The 18,092-nt window shown below is 42.0% G+C and overlaps 1 protein-coding gene across 1 annotated transcript; it reads right to left on the bottom strand.

The window, feature by feature from the left end:
* Positions 1 to 2,832: 2,832 nt before the first annotated feature.
* On the bottom strand, positions 2,833 to 18,060 carry LOC128439962 (A disintegrin and metalloproteinase with thrombospondin motifs 8). The gene is made up of 9 exons (XM_053422503.1): positions 17,013 to 18,060; positions 14,699 to 14,938; positions 11,601 to 11,733; positions 11,259 to 11,426; positions 10,105 to 10,397; positions 7,232 to 7,418; positions 6,312 to 6,484; positions 5,760 to 5,935; positions 2,833 to 5,050 (listed from the first exon to the last, which is right to left on the bottom strand). The coding sequence occupies exons 1-9, from the start codon at positions 17,751 to 17,753 to the stop codon at positions 4,306 to 4,308; spliced, it is 2,856 nt and encodes a 951-aa protein (XP_053278478.1). The 5' UTR covers positions 17,754 to 18,060; the 3' UTR covers positions 2,833 to 4,305.
* Between the last annotated feature and the right edge of the window lie 32 nt (positions 18,061 to 18,092).

Here is an 18,092-nt window from a genome sequence, read left to right as displayed (position 1 = left end):
TGCAGCGTGTGCTGCAGTGTTAATTTTGGCAGCTATTTTTGATTTAGTCTTAGTCTTAGTCTTTTGACGAAAATGCATATTAGTTTTAGTCACATTAAGTCATTTTAATCCTTCTTAGTTTTAGTCTAGTTTTAGTCAACGAAAACAAATTCCATTTTAGTCTAGTTTTAGTCGACGAAAACTAATTCCATAGTTTTAGTCACATTTAATAGCCACATTAAACTCCTTTTCTATAAAAACATATAGCTGCAGCCTAATAGCTTAAAAATATATATTTAATTTTAAATGTGAAAACAAAAAGGGAGAGCAGGTCAGACTGGAGCCGGACACAGAAACTGAACATCGGTACAAACCAACTGCAGCTTCTGCTCTGATGAAGAAGCTGAAGCGCTGATCTCTGACCAGCTGAGACCAGAGAAACTCTGTGTTTTCACTGTTTCCATAGTTAAGAAGCAGTCGGTCACTGAGAGGCTGCTCCACGAGAACGCGCTCTGCTTTCACTGTGTCTCTCTGAGCGAGTGCGCGAGGCGGGGGGCGGAGCTACGGACCAGAGCGCTATCTGGGAGCGCACAGGCACACACACACACACACACAGATTCACTCGCCCGCTACTGATACTTCATGACGGCCTGATACGATGATGTTTTAAAAATTATTGTGACTTAGTCAACCACCAACATTTTCGTCTCGTCTCGTCTCGTCAACGAAAATTAAAATAGATTTCGTCATAGTTTTTATTTTCAAAGATTCGTTTTCGTTACGTCTTCGTCTCGTCTTCGTCATGGAAAAAAGGTCGTTAACGAATATATTTCGTCATCGTCTTCGTCAACGAAATTAACACTGGTGTGCTGCATTCCATACATCTTTAAAATAGAGTATTGAATGATGTTTTTATTGCTCAGCGTTTAATTTGCGTATTATTTTTATTTTCAAAATTCCCGAGCTTAACTTCCCATGGAAAGTTTCCGGAAATTGTCCACCCCTTTGCAACCATAGATATTACTTCCAAACCTGCCTGAGAGGCTGAGAACTCCAACTGGCATGATCAGGGCCGGGTCTAGGCAGGGGCAAGAGGGGGCCTGGCCCCCTCAAATAAATGTTGTGCCCCCTCAAACTAAATAGGGTTAGGGTTAGGCACAATGCCCCCTCCAGATTTGTGGCTGCCCCCTCATACATGCCTGTCTAGACCCGGCCCTGGGCATGATAGACAATCAAGCAGCTACAGTGAAAGTTGACCAGGATATGTTCTTGATTAATGAGGGAATGGAAGAAACAAAAGGCTGACTGGATTGAGTGCAGTGGAGGAAGTCTTCAATCTTTTACTCAAGTAAAAGTACTGCATGAAAAATCATATTTGAAAGTTTGTTGAGTATTAGGAGAAAAACATTCAACATTAAATGTTGGCTACCAGTTTGGTCGCTCTGACTGATACACAGTTATATAGGACAACTATTCATGTAATCACCAGATGAATAAAACATTGTGAGCAGTGTGAACCGGGACACCAGATCAATTAGCGGGTCGTGAGATGATTCATGAAAGAGGAAATAATAAAAAATAAAGCTCTGACACAAAACCTGTTTTCAGTTTTTGCACTTCTACTCTAATCTTTCATTTTTGGTGCATGAGGTATGGGATCATGTTGAGTTTTTACTGGAATGAAACCATGTGACAAGTTTAGAGGGAAAATCCTTATTTGTTGGAGCTGTTAACAACTTACAGACATCTGAAATGTGACTCTGACTTCACACTGCTGTTTGTAAGACTGTTGGAAGCCAAAAAGTGGAAAACGACCGGTTTTAACTGTATTTTAAAAGCTTATCTCTTGATCCCCAGTGTAAAATGTACTCATTGAAATTAACCAACTACAGCTGTCACATACATTTAGTGTCATAAAAGAACAGGCTAAAGTAGTATAAAAATGATATAATGGAGTAAATTACTATACCTCAAAATTGTACCTACTGTGCAGAGTAAATGTTCTTAGTTACTTTCTACCACTGCAAGAAACAGTCAACAAGACAAAGAAGGAATGAATCAGAAGGAATTGTGGCAGACTGTCTGTAGTCTCCTGCCAGTGTGACAGTTAGGGTTAGGGGGTGTAGTGGGGGCAATGTTTTGAAGGTGCACTGTCAGTGACAGACCTATAGCAGTAGTTGTTTATATTTTCTAATCCAACAGATTTTTATTCCATTTTCGTGAAGCTTGATGTACTGTGTGCGTGTTTGATGGAATCAGTCTGTGATAAATATACTGCTACATTGTCAATGACACCAAACCAAATTCTGTAAATGATATTATGGTCATAGTAGAATTTGTACCAAGCTCAGACAGATGTGAATAGAATAAGACTGGCATTAAAAATAGGAAATTAAGCAGTTGCCTGTTGGTTCCTCCCTAACCGCAGCTACTGAGTTCTGTTTTTGCACCGCTCTCTAAGTCTGGGCAGAGAAACTGTTCCAGTGTGGGAGGATTCTTACAACACATCTTAAGGGGTTTCACTTTGTAAAACGTGCAGTGAAGTCAGCCTCGCCCAGCTGTCGACCCACTCAAAAGAATTCCATTAGTCTGGCCTTCAGTGGCAGGTTTTAGTGTCCCGTAACAGAGTGCTCTAGAAAACCTAGACGTTTGTATGGAATTTATTGGTCATTTTGAAGTAGGGCTCTCCCTGATAGTGGCACCATTATGTATGTACTCGCCAGACCTGAAACAAGAATCGTCAAGTACTGAGGCTATGAAAAAAATGTAGAAAAGGGTTTTTGGCTGTAGATGTCTGAAGAATGTTTTCTTTTGATTGTCCTGGCAGGTAAGGATCAGTCGAAGACAACGATATATTGACAAATGTGTTTATTTGACAATTTTTATGACAAAATTCTCAAAGACAGCAGCACTTGCCATTTTAATTACATGTCCAAGTTAAAAACTTTACAAAAATAAATAGCTTAAAAAGGAAGCTGTAATAATAAAATAGTATGGTCCTTCACTGAAGGGATATAAGGCCTAATACTTCATCTGTTTTATAATATACTGTAAATTATCAACAGAAATGAAGAAATCAAATATACACATACCAGAGTCTGAAAACAACTGTGAGGGTTTGCATAGGATGCATTGACAAAAGTCTGAAAAATAATAAAATCAATGTTACTTTTCATATACACGATAAGATAGTATGCTAATAACTTAGTAATAACACCTCCAAAGTATATAATAGTTTCATTGCAAACTGATTGTACCACTGTTTCTGTGCATTATATTATATTACTTGGGGGATGGTTGTTCTGATGTGGACTATAACTAGAAGTCCAATATATTGTCAGATTAGGTGTCAATCAATGGTTTCCCTATAGTTAAACATTGCTAAAGTTTCTGAATAAAAACATGGGGTTTCTATCACATCACATCTTGGTATATATGCAGAAAAATAAGGAATCCAACTGGAGCGCATTCTCTCAAGCCTTGAATCACAAGGCCTGATTCATATGGACAAACCCCAACCATAGGTTAATCAAAGCTTCATAGAGGATAGAGTGCTTTAGAGGACAAGCGGAGGTATATTTACACTGTGCTGGTGTTTTACAGAAGGTTTCATGCCATTGCTCTAGCCTCACTTTAAATGACACCTAACTCCCCAACACTTGAACAAACCGCATATTTGACCAAACCTTATTGTCATAAAGTTACTTTCTGTTTAAAGCAGGACAACAAAACTCCTCATTCTCCAGGATACACACACACACACACACACACACACACACAAACACACACAGCACCTTCATCTAGTATATATACATCACATGAGGTAGATTTCCATTGTTTCAAATCTCAATAGTGGTTTTAAAATGTAAAACAGCAAAAAAAACAAAAAAAACACAGGCATATGCCCTTGATGGGACTAGATGCAACCAGTTAGTAACATGAACAGATTATGAGACAATGGGCCCTTGGGCACATGCCTTCAAAAGCCCCCCCTACTCCTCTAACGTAGAACCCAGTCCTGTCAGAATCTCAGAAACACACAGAAAATGACTCAGAAATGTTGTTTGTCATGTTGTATCTCTTTGTTGTCATTTGTGTCCTTTTATAGTCATTTGATTGTCTCTGTGTAGTTTTTTTGATTTGTATTCTCTTTGCGTCTCTTCATAGTCATTTTGCACCTCCTCCTATTCTGTCTTATGTGGTTGTTTTGTGTATCTTCATGGTATTTTGTGTCTCTTTGAAGTTACTGTGCCCAAAATGTCTTGACCAGTAATTCAGCCATGATTAGTAAGTGCAGTTGGACCAAAATAGGAAAGTTCATTGTTTTCATAAGCACTCCTCGTTGAGACATTCTCCAGAGACTGGCGCTGGGATTTTGTTTGGGTCACACTTCTCTGGCTCAGTAATATTCCCAGTGTAGTCTGTGCAGAAGACACTGCGGCGGCGCTCCCCCTGGCCACAAGTTCGTGAACAGGTGGACCAAGGTCCCAACTGCCAGATGGGACATGGCAGATCCCCGCAGGGCCGTATGTCCACAGGTTTCAGGTCTTTGTCACACTGGCTGGAGAAGAAGCCTGCGTTGTCTCGGCAGTCAACGTTCCTCCTGGACCATCCGGAGCCGCAGCTCTTGGAGCACTCAGACCACTCCCCCAGCGCCCATTCAGGCACACCGAAGGGATGGATCATATGCAGTGATTGTGACGAGCCCTTCCTTTCCTTGGATTTATTGAAGGTCACATCTCTTGGGATGAAGAAGGTATACTTGACCTTAGGTGGGTTGGCATCCCCTGCAGTGGCCAGGATTTGGATGGTGATAGCCTCCTTTAGTTGCCGGAAGCTTTGGATCCTCTCCAGCGTGGTGGAGGAGCCACTGTACTTCAGCACAGCACCCAGCACAGGAATGTCCTGCTCCACAGTGGATACGGAAAAGTTACCATTGAGGATGTAGCCACCACTCTCTCTCCTTATAGCCAGGTAGTTCCCATCATGTTTGATCCCTCTGTTGCTCCGCTGTTTGATGTCGATATTAGTGGCACCAGTGGGAATTGTGACAATATCACTGTATCCATAGCTGGTAGAGAAACAAAAGAACTGTATTTAGACCATGTGTAAAGTTTGGTTTGTATTAAGAGGCGTGAACATTTGAAAAAGTAGTTTTTAAAAAAAATTCCCAAGAGAATAGAAAATGGATGTAACTCCTGATAAGCAAGTATGGGTTGAAGATTAAGTTATCTTTCTTTTCACCACAGTCTTTTTTTTCTCTGCAGCTAAAATGTACAGAAATTCATCTGTGTATTTCATGGAACCAGCGAAGTGCCTTTTCTAAACCTGCCTTTCAAGAAGGTGCTGCTGGTTTCGGATGAGCTACTTCAGAATTATTCCTTATCATCAGTGACTCCTCCTCAAACAGTTCGACAGTATACTGTCACTTTTTATTGTTTTAGTGCTGGACCTTGTATTCAGAGCTTTCTATGAACGGCCTATGGTGCAGAGTGAAGTTGTACAAATGTTTGTACATCCGACCCAGTTTATCTGCAAAAATTTTTGATCTTTTACCAAAATGATCTAGCAGCAACAATGGTTTGACCTTGCCGCGACCACTTCTTTGGTTTAAAAATTCAAAAATTCGGCACTTCCCTGAGTAATTATCAATTCTCATTCCAAGTGTAAATGGCTCGTGAGATATGCGTTCCACAAACAAGAAAACAGACGGACGTTACTGGAATTAGATTTGAACTTAAACGTAATAACATACACTTTACATTCAGAACACTTCTTACGTTGCTTTGCTGTAGGAGCCTGTGATCTTCCGACAGGTGAGCCCACTTCCTCCACACACTCCACACTTATCCACTCTCTTGTTGGATCCAATCACCTGGTCGCAGCCTGCCTTCACACACTGGCCCACGACACACACCGACGTGGTGTCAGGACCACAGGTCGTGCCGTCGATCACCTGCATTGACACAACAAGTGTTGATATGGCTCTAAAGCAGATAAACAGTCGAATACAACTTCAATTGAATTTGACCGTGACATGCAGCTGAAAGCTCTATATGAAGCCTGTTTACATGATCAAGAGGAACTGCCACACTGAAGTGGCAATTGCATTTAAAAGAGTAACAGATGTTCCTCACAAGGCATCTTTACAAAGACTGACTGTGTTCTGATTATCCAAATATAAGGTGAACATCTCTTTCTGATTGAATTTGAAGAAATACTTTGACTGGGAGCGTCTGGTTAAAATTGGGATCTGTTTGCTGTAGTATGAACATGATGGGTAAGCAAATTTAGCAAATGAGCTGAGATATTGAGTGCATATACTAATGTACCTTGGATTCAAACACCTTGAATTCACTGCTGCCTCTGGCCCGGCAGAACAGCTTGCATCTATCTCTGGGAGAAACTCCAGCATACTTTGGTATCCACTGTTTCATGTTTCCATTGTAGTCCAGGTAATAGAGGCTGTTGTACTTCTCACACTGCTCCTCTCTGAAACTCTTCCCTGTTTGTAAAAGACAGATACTATATAAAAGATGTAGGACCATTTTCTTGTAACTCCGAACAAAACATTTCCTAAACAGAGTTATATTGACTAATCGTTACCTCTACAATAGCACAACAATCCAATCAGTTAATAACTTCAAAATATAGTTAATGTAAGTGAAAATGTGATAAATAAATAAAATTTTCTTTATTGACTTCTTCCCAATTATTCCACATCAGGGATCTTGATGGTGGCTCATTGATCATAACGGTAGATCGCAAATCAGAGATCGTGATGGTGGATCATTGAATACTTTGATACTGCATTGACGCACCTTTCCATATGTTAAAGACTGTTTCTTCTAATCAATGTCCTAAATATTGTAATTTTTCCGATGTGTTCAGTTACAGGCGGCATCTATGGCATTTCTGTCCGTCCTGGGAGAGGGATCCCTCACATGTGTCTCTCTCTGAGGTTTCTACGTTTAGTTTTTCCCCGAATATTAATGGGGCTTTTTTTGGTGTTTTTTCCTTACTATTGTTTGTTAAGTTATATATTTTTGTTTGTGAAACCGTGCACATCTTGGACATCTAATACAAATTTCAGAAGGGCACACAATAAAGTGAAATCATATCTTGTAATAGTATTTTATATAGTAAATGTCACTCAAATGCCCATATATTCTCAGAAAAGTACAAATAACTTCTAAGTTTATATCAAACTAACAGCTCACAGAACTAGAGGATGCAAACTGTTGATTCTCACCCTCGTTGTTGTCACAGGGCTGCGTGTTGCAGGACTGATACTGAACCCTCTGTCCCTCGCAGTACTTCCCTCCGTTCTGAGGCACGGGGTCAGCACACTCCCTGTAGGAGAACTCCACTCCACCTCCGCATGTTCTGGAGCACTGCTGCCAAGGTCCCCACAAGCTCCAGCCCCCGTCCACTACCACCTGTGGTTAAACACGAGCAGGAAAAGAGAGGGAAAAAAAGAGCTGTTGGAGTATTTGGTCAGAGCTCGGTGCCAAAGGCAATCTCAGCGGCGCAGTCCAAACCACAGTCTGGGCTTCTGGGTTTTGAGGCCGCACAGTGAGTTGGCGTGCCACAACTCCAGTCCAAATCTGTGTTGAAGTTCGGCACGTGCCTGCTGTCGGCCTCTACCCACGGTCCTGCCACTTGCGTCACTCACCACTACTGGAACCTGCCATGCTGCAGCATTTAACTGAATGTGTGTTGCTAAATTGTGGGTGTCCTCTGCAGACGTTAAACGAGTTTGGGCCAGCTAAGATCCCAGTTCATAAACAGATGTTTGATAATATAACATACAGACGATTAAAGCAATTGAGCTAAAATTAAACATTAAGATGTAAAAGTGTTCTTTAAGGAAAAAGCTTTGTGACGCAGCTGGATTCAAACTCCCTAAATTCCAACCATTCAGAGGTCTATACTGGAACTTGTGGAATCTATTGTGGAAGTAAACATTTTCATTTTTCCTGGCACTTCAGGACTGATCTGGCGTAAAAAGTGAGTTTTAAAGTTGAGTCATGAACTGAGAAATGGCAGTTTACAAAACAATCGCACGTCAAGTTCCCTTTCAACCGAACTCATATCACAACTTCTTCAGCTGCTGCTTTTGAGGCCAAGAGCGGACAAGGAAGTCACATCTTTTGCAATTCCAGGTTAAACCACATATTGATGTGTGTGAACAGCTAACTGACAGTTAATTTGAGAAAATAATCTGTGTGTTAGCACTGACGGACAGAACATGTAACTCTCTCCGGCTTACCATATTTAAAATCTGATGTGGGAGACTCTAAAAGGTTGTTTTATGACTACACAATTTATTGCTCCATTTCCGAGTGAATGAACTGTGCATTTCAAAGGAGTGACTCGTGAAAAACCTACGAGCAATTCTCAGCAGAGAGCCAGTGGGAGCTAAAAAACACAATGTCAGCATGTAGAATGCAACAAGGTGTAAATGAGGTCCACGCAGGACGACATGTGCTGATATCACGTTACATGCCGTTAAGGTTAATGTGGTCAGAAGTATATAAAAGTTTCCAACAGCTGACAGCCACTCTTAGATGGCAGTGCGAGGTCTGCTGATGCATTCTTAGCCCACTCTCTCAGGTTGGTACATTCGTCAGGTGCCCATGTGGACGCTGAAGCAACTTCTGGTGGATGCGGCCGTTCCTCCGGTCCACACAGGCTACTAAAACCCTGCGTCAGTGTTTAGAGTCAACACTCTTGTAAAAACACAGAACAAAGTGTATTTTCCAAAGTTACTGCCCTTTCACTACAGAATTACCTCACTCTGCCATGCTCCAACATGGAAACACTGTCAGGAGAAACACAAAGAGGGATTTTTATACCGAAGAAGAATGTGACTGTGGAAGAAAACAAGGGCCCTCTCATTCATTTGAAAGGAGCCGCAGCATGTATGGGTGCCAGTGCAGTGGGCTAACATAGAGCAGGGGCTGACGAGAAAACGTTTGCTGCACTGCAATTCAGCGAAGTTGTTGCGTAGATCAAACACACGCAAGTGATTACCTTAGAAAAATGAATGACAGAACTTTATACATATTGAAAAATCTTGTCTTTGTTGCTTTATTGTTTAAACACATGCTCTATTATTGTAACTGGTTGTAAAAGATTATATTTGGTGATCCCAGGTACCTGAATCAATGGGCAGCAATTTTTGGGGCTCAGTATTTTGCCCAAGGACAAGAATGTGGAATGAGGAAGACAGGGGTCAAACCGCTGGCGTTCTGGTTAGAAGTCGACCGCTCTACCCCCTGAGCCAAAGATAAGATAGGATTGTTGCTGATAATAGTTTGTATGTTAGAAAGATTTCTCAGACACAGCTAGCCGGATTACCCCAGAGCTCTGTGCTAAAACGTGTTGTCGGTCAGGGATGAAACCCATTAACTTCTGGCGTAGATGTGGATCAGGGGGTGGATCCTGGATCCCTTTATTTTCAAAATAATTATCCCTAGTTTTCAGTGAAATATGGTGCAGCTTGATTGAATTTAAGGGGACTGTGTTATGGTGGAGTTACGTGCTCTATTGCATGTCCTCCGTTTTTATTGAAAACTGTTGTCTGCTTTTGCTCAAAATGAGGCTGATGAAAGCTGTGGCAGTTAATGAGGTCGTGGTCTGCGGTTTTAAAGCAGTGTGAAAGAACCGCTGAAGGGAACTGCAACATAGCCGCACAGTCATTCACACACAGTCACTCAACAGTAAAATATTTAACTCTACTGGGGGTAAAACATGTAAAAGTACATTTTTCTTAACAGTGGCCATTGTGTCCACATTTATCATTTACACGATAACTCTAGCGACCAGATAGTGTCATGGTAGCACAAGAAGTGAAAAGTCATCAGCTCTTCACACAACCAATTTAGTTAGTATTAACTCACACTAGCCCCAATAAGCTCCTGGTCAGCATCCTAAGCTGTAGCAGCACAAGTACCGATAGTATGAGTTGAGCGAAGAAACATTTTAGAAATAACAAATTCAACTTCTGATTTGTAGGAAAGTGAGCATGGTATTTTGTTTCTTTCAAGTGTTGCATAATCTCAGTTTCAGGCCACTTGATGGAAAACAGTTGTTTTTTTACAATTAAAGAAGAAGTCTTACCAGTGGCTTCATCACCTCATGGGTGGACATGCATGCGCCGTGGAGACAGGTCCCATTGATGCCACAGCCGGTGCCGTCAGCCCAGTGCAAGCTGCCGTTCTTGGTGGAGCACTGCGCCGTCCCGTCCTCTTGACACCAAAGCTGGCTGCACACGTCGCTGTCTGAGGTGTTGGGGCAGTGGATAAACTCCTCTCCAAAGATCTGCTGACACTGTTGGTCCAGGCTGTACTTGGTGCCTGGCAGCTGACTGGGTAATGGCATGGTGCTCTCTGGGACGTCCAGCAGGCAGTCCCCTGTGGTCACAACACAAAACAACAGTGTATGAAACTGATTACCTTGTGGTTTATGGAGATCATGGAGTCGACAATGGTAAATGTGTTGCTCTTTCTGTGGGGCATGACAACAGTTGGGAAATATTCTTGGCAAGTTATGTCATGACAATGAAAAAGGAGTAATTTCAATTTAACTAATGAAGTGCACTTTATAGACGGTCTGCTGCTCTCCGAGGGAAGCTGGACATTTGACAGCTTTTCTAAATCTGAATTTATTCACCGTTCCCCTAATGGTTCTTCTCAACATTAGCGTTTGTGTGGAGAGGTCGATGACGTCCACATTTCGGAATGAACATTCTCAGCCACATGAGTTTTCGTCTGAGACATTTTCCAACTGATAAAGAGCATATTTTTTCTGACACCAGCTGTTGCTTTTGGCTGGGGAGGTGGAGAACAGGAAGAAGTCCATCGTATGACTCAGTGGGAAAGAAGGTTCACCGATAGGTCTAACAAGGATACAAACACTACGAGATGCAAAGCATGAGGCGGGGGAGAGGGAGCAACAGGGAGGGGGTGAAGGGAAGGAAACACAGAGAGGGGGGGGGGAGTAGAGGAGGATGTGGAATGAGATAAACTATCCCTATAAGTTATAACCCATAATTTGGAGGGAGTGACATGTTTAAACAGGAAGGCCATAGTTAACGCATGAGAGGAAGAGCAGCATTGTTTAATCATCTCTGAATCAGCTATAATAACAGTGCCTCAGTACCATGGCAGATGCCAACATTGGCAAAGAGTCTTTATAGGGCGGAGCAGTTCCCGATTTTCACATTGTGTAATTTTTTTGAACATGCTGGAGTGGCAACATGAAACATTTCCTACCATGTCCGTTGTCAAAGAACTCCGTGACGTAGAGGGCACTGCAGGGAGACCAGGGTGTGGTCTTGTTGAGGCTGACCAACAGTGGAGCCATCAGGTAATGTCCTCCCAGATCTCCGAACAGCCTCTCACAGGTCTTGGAGTCGTCGTGGGGCATACTCAACACATGACCTGCAGCAGGAGAGGTAGTGATAACAAGAATGGGACATTAGTAGGGGCACAGGCAGTTACAAGTGAGGCTGTCAATGATTGAAAATGACTTTAAAGCTTTGCAAATTGTTATATATATAAATTAAATACAGCAGCCCACACTTCTGATGAGAGATCAATCAAATGTGATCTTACCAAGCTCATGTGCAGCTGTGAAGGCAGCCTGCAGGCCGTTGTCCTCGATAACGGAGCAGCTTCTCTTGGGGTCACACATAGTCCCGACATCAGCCACACCCAGCGTGTCGCAGCTCTTATGTCCGCAGATGTCCTGTTACATGGAGAAGATATTGAAACCTTTTTTTGTTTGGAAATGTATAATATGTATTATATTTTGTAGATGTATTATATATACCTATTAATTTATTACATGTTCTCTTAGTTTATATTTTTCTATGAGATTGCTCTTATTTCTGTACTGGCCTGCTCATCTCATCCAACAGTTTTTCTTTTTCACTGTTTACTCACATATGTCAAATAAAATCAAATAATTCCATACATTGTTTTAGCAATTGTGGTCCCCCAAAGTGTAACATGTACATTTTGCATTAAAGACAATGTGTTATACTGTACTATTTAATTATTCATTACATCTCATTATCTTGTCATAAAATATAATGAGGCAGAGACTGAAACATGGCTGGCTGTGTGCCTCTTTTGTGGTATATGCCATTACTGAGTGGTTTGCCACTGCAAGTTATGAATATTTTAAGATATTGTCATCCTTCCACAGAAGGATACCATTTTCCAAAATCGTGTCTTGGAAGCAAGTTTGTTTTTCAGTGGATCCAGTCTAACTACTCCAGGTAAATCCATTCAGGTTAATGTCTCGTCCTGTATAGTCAGTGTAGTGTTGATTTAAAATGATTCCATTAACCTGTGATCAAACCATGTGTAACAGTATCTCAGTTCAGAAAGGACTTAATACAATGTTTAATACAAAGTCAATTTTGCCTTCATGCTGTTAAATGGAAACATCATGATCATCTGCTTAGAAACAGCTGGAAAAGTGGACTGTCAAAGAGCTAAAGACATTATTCTGTCATATAATAAATATAGTAAGTGTCTGGGCTAGAGGACTGTTATATTAATCACGTCGGATGACAAACCTTCACCATCTATTTACTGTGTCCAGTTTTGGCCGTTTTTAACAGCACAAATCGAAAATGTTGCTCAGTGTTTCCATCATAAAACAAAGCAAATAAATATCGGCAGCATGCAGCTGTCCAGAGCTGTGATGTGGGATAATGAACTGTGGGGTAGATTAGAAACCTTTCCCTGTTTGAGAACATGCCTGGCTGTGGAGGACGGAGACGGACGCGTCCAGGGCTTCGCCTCAGGACCCCGAAAAAAACACAAGGCAAAGCCCTCCATGATTCAAAATACATCTGGACTCATGGCTTCAGCTGAACGTAGCCCACCTTGAGTTTGTACACCATGTTCCACAACAGTATCTGTCACTCATGTTTGCAGACACACAACGAGATGTATTATGGGTCAACCATTAGCTCTAGTATGCATTTACACATTGTGTAGACAGACATACACACACACACTTGTAGTATAAGGTCACAAAACCCATTGAGAAAATGTTTTCCACTACCTCCATCACTGGGTAGATTGTGAGTTTCACAGCAGACAGTATGAGCAGCAGCCCCGTCTTGTGACTGTATCGCATATGTTTCCAGCCCCAACCTGGCCACGCACTCAAGCCTTGACCATTGAAATTGGCTTCATAGTGTCCGGGCTGATTTGTGGGAGCACTAAAGTCAGCTCATCCACGAGGATCCTTCCGTCCTCTGCATTTCAAAGCATATCTCCGCGGAAATGGAAAAACAAACACAAACCAGATTTGTGTGAATGATGGTTTCCCCGACCGAATGCTGTCCAAACAAATCCAACACAAGACTGCAAAAGCCCATATGTTCTACTCATCATTACTCCTGGTCCAGGGATAGACTTGGATACTAACCTTATTCAGAAGGCACATAAACATCAAGCAGCACCCGGTACATTTACCTACAAATCCTAATACCAGAGACGTTATTCGCCTAATGTCTGCTAACACCTTGTCAACATGCACAAACCAGATGAAAGAGGGCGGCCAAATAAAGCAGAACAAAGTGATCACAACTCAAACTCAAGAAATGATGATGTATTTCCTGCTGAAACTTCCATTAAGCCATTTGTTTGGACTCTGTTGACACTCCCCCTCCTTGGAAAACATTACAGCTATTCCATCTCTGTAAGTCAGTTTTCACCATCCTTAGTTAATCCAAAGGCAACTATAAAGGCTTTTCTTAACCCTATCTTTTTAAGCTGCTTTTTTCTTATAAATTTCGTGTTCCAGGGCTGCTTTAAGAGCAACAACCGGTCCAAAGCAAGGGGTTCATTTTTATCTAGGACCCCCCACATTATAAACCTCTGCTCATCTTAATGCACCTGTGTTACTGTATAAAACTCTGGGTTCAATAAACTGCTGTGTGGTCGGGTGTGATGCTTCTGAAACCACAGTATGTACCGCAGCTGGCCTGAGACCGAGTTCCACAAGGGCTCAATTCATGACTCATCTACGCTGGGTTATTGCTTTCTGAATGGAGAACAAGCCATGCCAGACCAGCATGGGTGAGTGGACTTTCCATTCTAATACTACAGTGAAAACACTCAAAACATTGTATGCATTGTTTCATGCACTTAATAGTCTGAACCATGCTCTGCAGAGAAGCCAGACTATCATGAGCTATCAAAGTCACTGTCTTTAAACCTGAAGCCACATAATGAATTTTAATTTTTTTACATTATCAATATTTATGCCACTTTGGGGGAATAACTATAAAAACAGCTTCTGAGTTTGACAGTAAACTAAATTGAAAGTTGCATCAGACAAGAGAAATATTAACGTAAATTTGAAATTGGGTATGGCCTTTGTTCAAGGACGGCATCTTTGGTTTGATGTGAATGTCCTTTGTGATTCTTCTCCTGTCATTTTCCTGGTCAACTACCTTAGACCCGTTCTCAGGTAAATGCTGTGATCGGTCTAGTATTCATGATCAGCTGATGTCAGTTTTCCAGTGATTGAAAAAAGCCAGTTTGGTGATCTTCCTTTCATGCTGAACCTCTTACATTGCGTATTTACACTTTTATATGCAGATGATGCTAAGTTTTATGTCAGAGGTTTTTAAAAATATTCTGCGGCCGAATGAGGAAGCTAGACCAGGTCTGTGCTTGTCCCTCACCTCTCTGGTGAACAGCATGGCAGTGTCATAGTGCTCTGGGTGTCTCTGGCTCGGTGGATTGAAGAGTTGCTGCCAGGAGCAAAAATTCCTCAGGGCCACACCTCCATTGCTGGAGACCTCCGGGCCGACCTCCTCATCCTCCACTATCAACATCTTCACCACCACGATGTTAACTGAGTTCTTTATGCTGGGATGCTTGTACAGCTGGGCTGCCATGGACATCAGGGTCAGAATGTAGTGCTATGGAGGAGGAGAGAAAGGACAGGACAATTATTTAATTCAACTTCCAAGCACAATGACCTTCAGATAAAAGCCAAATGGTTGACGATCAGGCGGTGCAGGTATTTTTGCATTTGTACTATACTTGTGTAGACTAAAACCTAAACAAATATTAAAGTTATATTTTACGAAACATTTCAAATTAGTCATTAAAGATCTATGCCAAAGATATATGCTGAAAGGGACCTATCAAATTTAAATAAACCATGTAAGTGCTCTCTGTTGGAGAAACTCAATGATGTTGACAATGTGTCTAAATTATTCAAAGCGTACCATTGACTTTTTCATGTGCTGCAATTTCTTGGGTGCCAATGATTTCCATTATCTGCCATGAGCTAAAAGGCAATATGGCCAGTGTATCACGTCTTATAATAAATTTGGCTGAGATGCATGTATACATTACCTATGTTAGTCCACATAGAATAAACGTATTACACTAAAACACAGATAACATAGTAATTAGGGGGGGAAATTACACTTTAATACAACATCAGCTGATTCATATATTAGTCAAGGACCAAGAGCAAAAGTAAGATTGTCTTCTGAAATAAATAACAACTCAATAACTGAGCATCATTACTAATGTGGGGGGATTTCTGTGTCTCCTAAAATGGAAATGCTCCTCAAAAGGCCATGTCATTGGTCCTTAAAGCATGGACCTGTGGCTTATGTCTCTGCCGCTGCTGAGAAGAGGAGTTTTCTGCCCGATCTGTCAGTTGCCTGTCTTTCTGACCCCTACATTTTACGAGAAGGAGAGTTGACAACATGAGGGGAGCTAAAAACAGAGTCAGCAGTTTGGTGGTATTTTACGCTTGTAACGCTGACAAGTTCTCATGCTAAGAATGGACTCCACACAGTGAGGCATACAGCTTATGGCTAAACAAATCAGATCATTGAAAAGATTTCAAAAAGACAAAAACATGCTCGCTTATATTCTGTAGTTTCAGAAAAACTGGAAGTATATTTTACACTAACATTTCTTCTGAGTCACTTTGTAGTTTCCACATAGTTCTGTGACGCTCATAAGTCCCAGTGAATGTGGAAGGAAATGTGCCATGCAGTGTTTTGTACCCTCTTCCACCAGGCTTGTTGAAATCACAATTTCTCAGGTTGGATGATATTCTTCAATGAAAAGATTGTCGTAGAGCAATGTGTTCTGGTAATTTCCTGGGGCCTGTAAATCTCTAAAACCACCCCTGCTCAGAGAAAATCATTGTCACATGAATGAAAATCAAAACAGGCCTGTCTGATTTATGAAAAGCCAACATAAGCCAGATCTTTCGGCCTAACTTTTGTCCACTTGACCCTGGTGCCTGGTTGCCTGGGACTTACTGTGTTGTGAGGCTGTGTTCGGCAGCCGAGGAGCTTTTTAAGTACAAACAGACAACAATTTGGCTGCTGCAGATGCTGGCGAGATTACAGTGTCCTACTTTTTGTTTAAATAAATAGATGCCTTTGGTTTAGCACTGATTGGAACCAGGACTGATATTAGTTATGGGGGATGATTTCACAGGATCGTTCATATAAAGACTCGATCCATTAAATTCTGATGCATTTAAATATTGGAAGTTTTATATTACAGGCAGCAGAAATGGTCCATTTAACGAATTTAATAAAATTAGGTAAAGACCGAGTAGAACAGATGTTGTAAACCTTGTGAATCTTCCCTGGATGATGCTGAAGATATGCTGCCAAATCATGACCAAGACCTGAGGAATGTAGTGCAGCATTGCTTGCATTTCTGTTGCCTGACTTCTTTCTCAGCCTGTAAAAAACAGGGAGCTCACCGATTTCCTCCCAAGCCCCCTTATTGCCTTATGGTTTTTATGAAGCAGCATATGAAAAACAAATCACTGCCACTATATTTTCTCGGCTATGAAACCTGACAGACGAGATGTGGAAAGAAATGGAAGAAAAAAAACGAGTGACGTCTGCAGGAGTCTGTTTATGGGACAGTCTAAATTACCAAGTTAAAATATTGTTTAGATTTATGTCAACTGTGTGCGCAGGAAAGAATGAGTTCATTGTGTCTGACCTTTATTTCATCTCCATAGAAGTGGGTCATGGTTGAGTCGGCTACCACCAGGGTGTCTATGAACCGTGGCGCGGAAACAAAGCGTCTCCTGCGAGGTTCCCTCCGTGAGTCACTGTCGCCTTGCGTAAAACTTTCCCCGTCGCGCTTCTCCGCTCGGCTGTCCTCCGCCGCGCGATCAAACCGCAGGGAAGCACCGTGGCCTCTGGCGAATGTCCTCCTCTTGATGACATGCAGCTGCTCGGTCGAGTCTGGACCTCGGCCCCCGATAAGTTTGGGCTCAATTAAATACTCTTTCCCCTCTGTGATGAAGGAGCCGAAGATCCCGGAGCACAAACTAACAGCCACAACCGAATTTTGATCTTGACCGACGTCCCCGGAGTAAAAGCAGCCCCTCAGGTGCCCGTCACTGCCCTCTGTCTGGCTCGTGAACATCTGGAGGTCTTGGTGCAGCGCAGGTTTGGCACCTGAAGCGCTGCGTAGAGCGCCAGCATCTCTGGCTCTGATTCGCTGTATGGTGAAGGAAGGAGAGATAAAGCTGGTTTCTGGTACAAGGTTTAGAGTCAAGTCCTCGCCAAAGGCTCTGAGGACAAATCTCGGCTGATCCTCGCTTCTTTTCCAAAAGCGACCGTTCGTTCTTGCGTTTATCCGAACAGGTACAACATCCTCTGATTCAAATGGAGTGGAGAGCGCCGCGTTCATTACGCACACGGATAAAAAGAGCAAACGCACAGTGCAACACATCTTCTACAGAGAAGTAGCTTTGAGAAGTGGTATAAAAATTAAAGAACTGATTACAATGTATGTCCTTTATCTCTGGGAGGTGCCGCACCTTCTCCAATCGAGACAGTATGTTATCAAAGTCAGAGCTGTCTCCAGATGAAAAGTGATTTCCCAGCGCTGAGGAGTCAGTCTCAGTCAAAGTATGTCTGTTGTTTAATGTCAGTCTGAGTCGTCCTGTCTGGTTCCCAAAGCCAGTGAGTCTTGTTGTACCGCTCAGCAGCACCGCTTCAGTTTGCACGCATCGGTGGTATTTATACTTTCTGTTCTTCCTTCGACATGGGGGGGTTTATTTTTGATATC

Source organism: Pleuronectes platessa, chromosome 5, assembly GCF_947347685.1.
Source record: "Pleuronectes platessa chromosome 5, fPlePla1.1, whole genome shotgun sequence".
In the NCBI taxonomy this organism is placed as follows: Eukaryota; Metazoa; Chordata; class Actinopteri; order Pleuronectiformes; family Pleuronectidae; genus Pleuronectes; species Pleuronectes platessa.
This window is presented reverse-complemented; position numbering and strand designations above follow the sequence as displayed.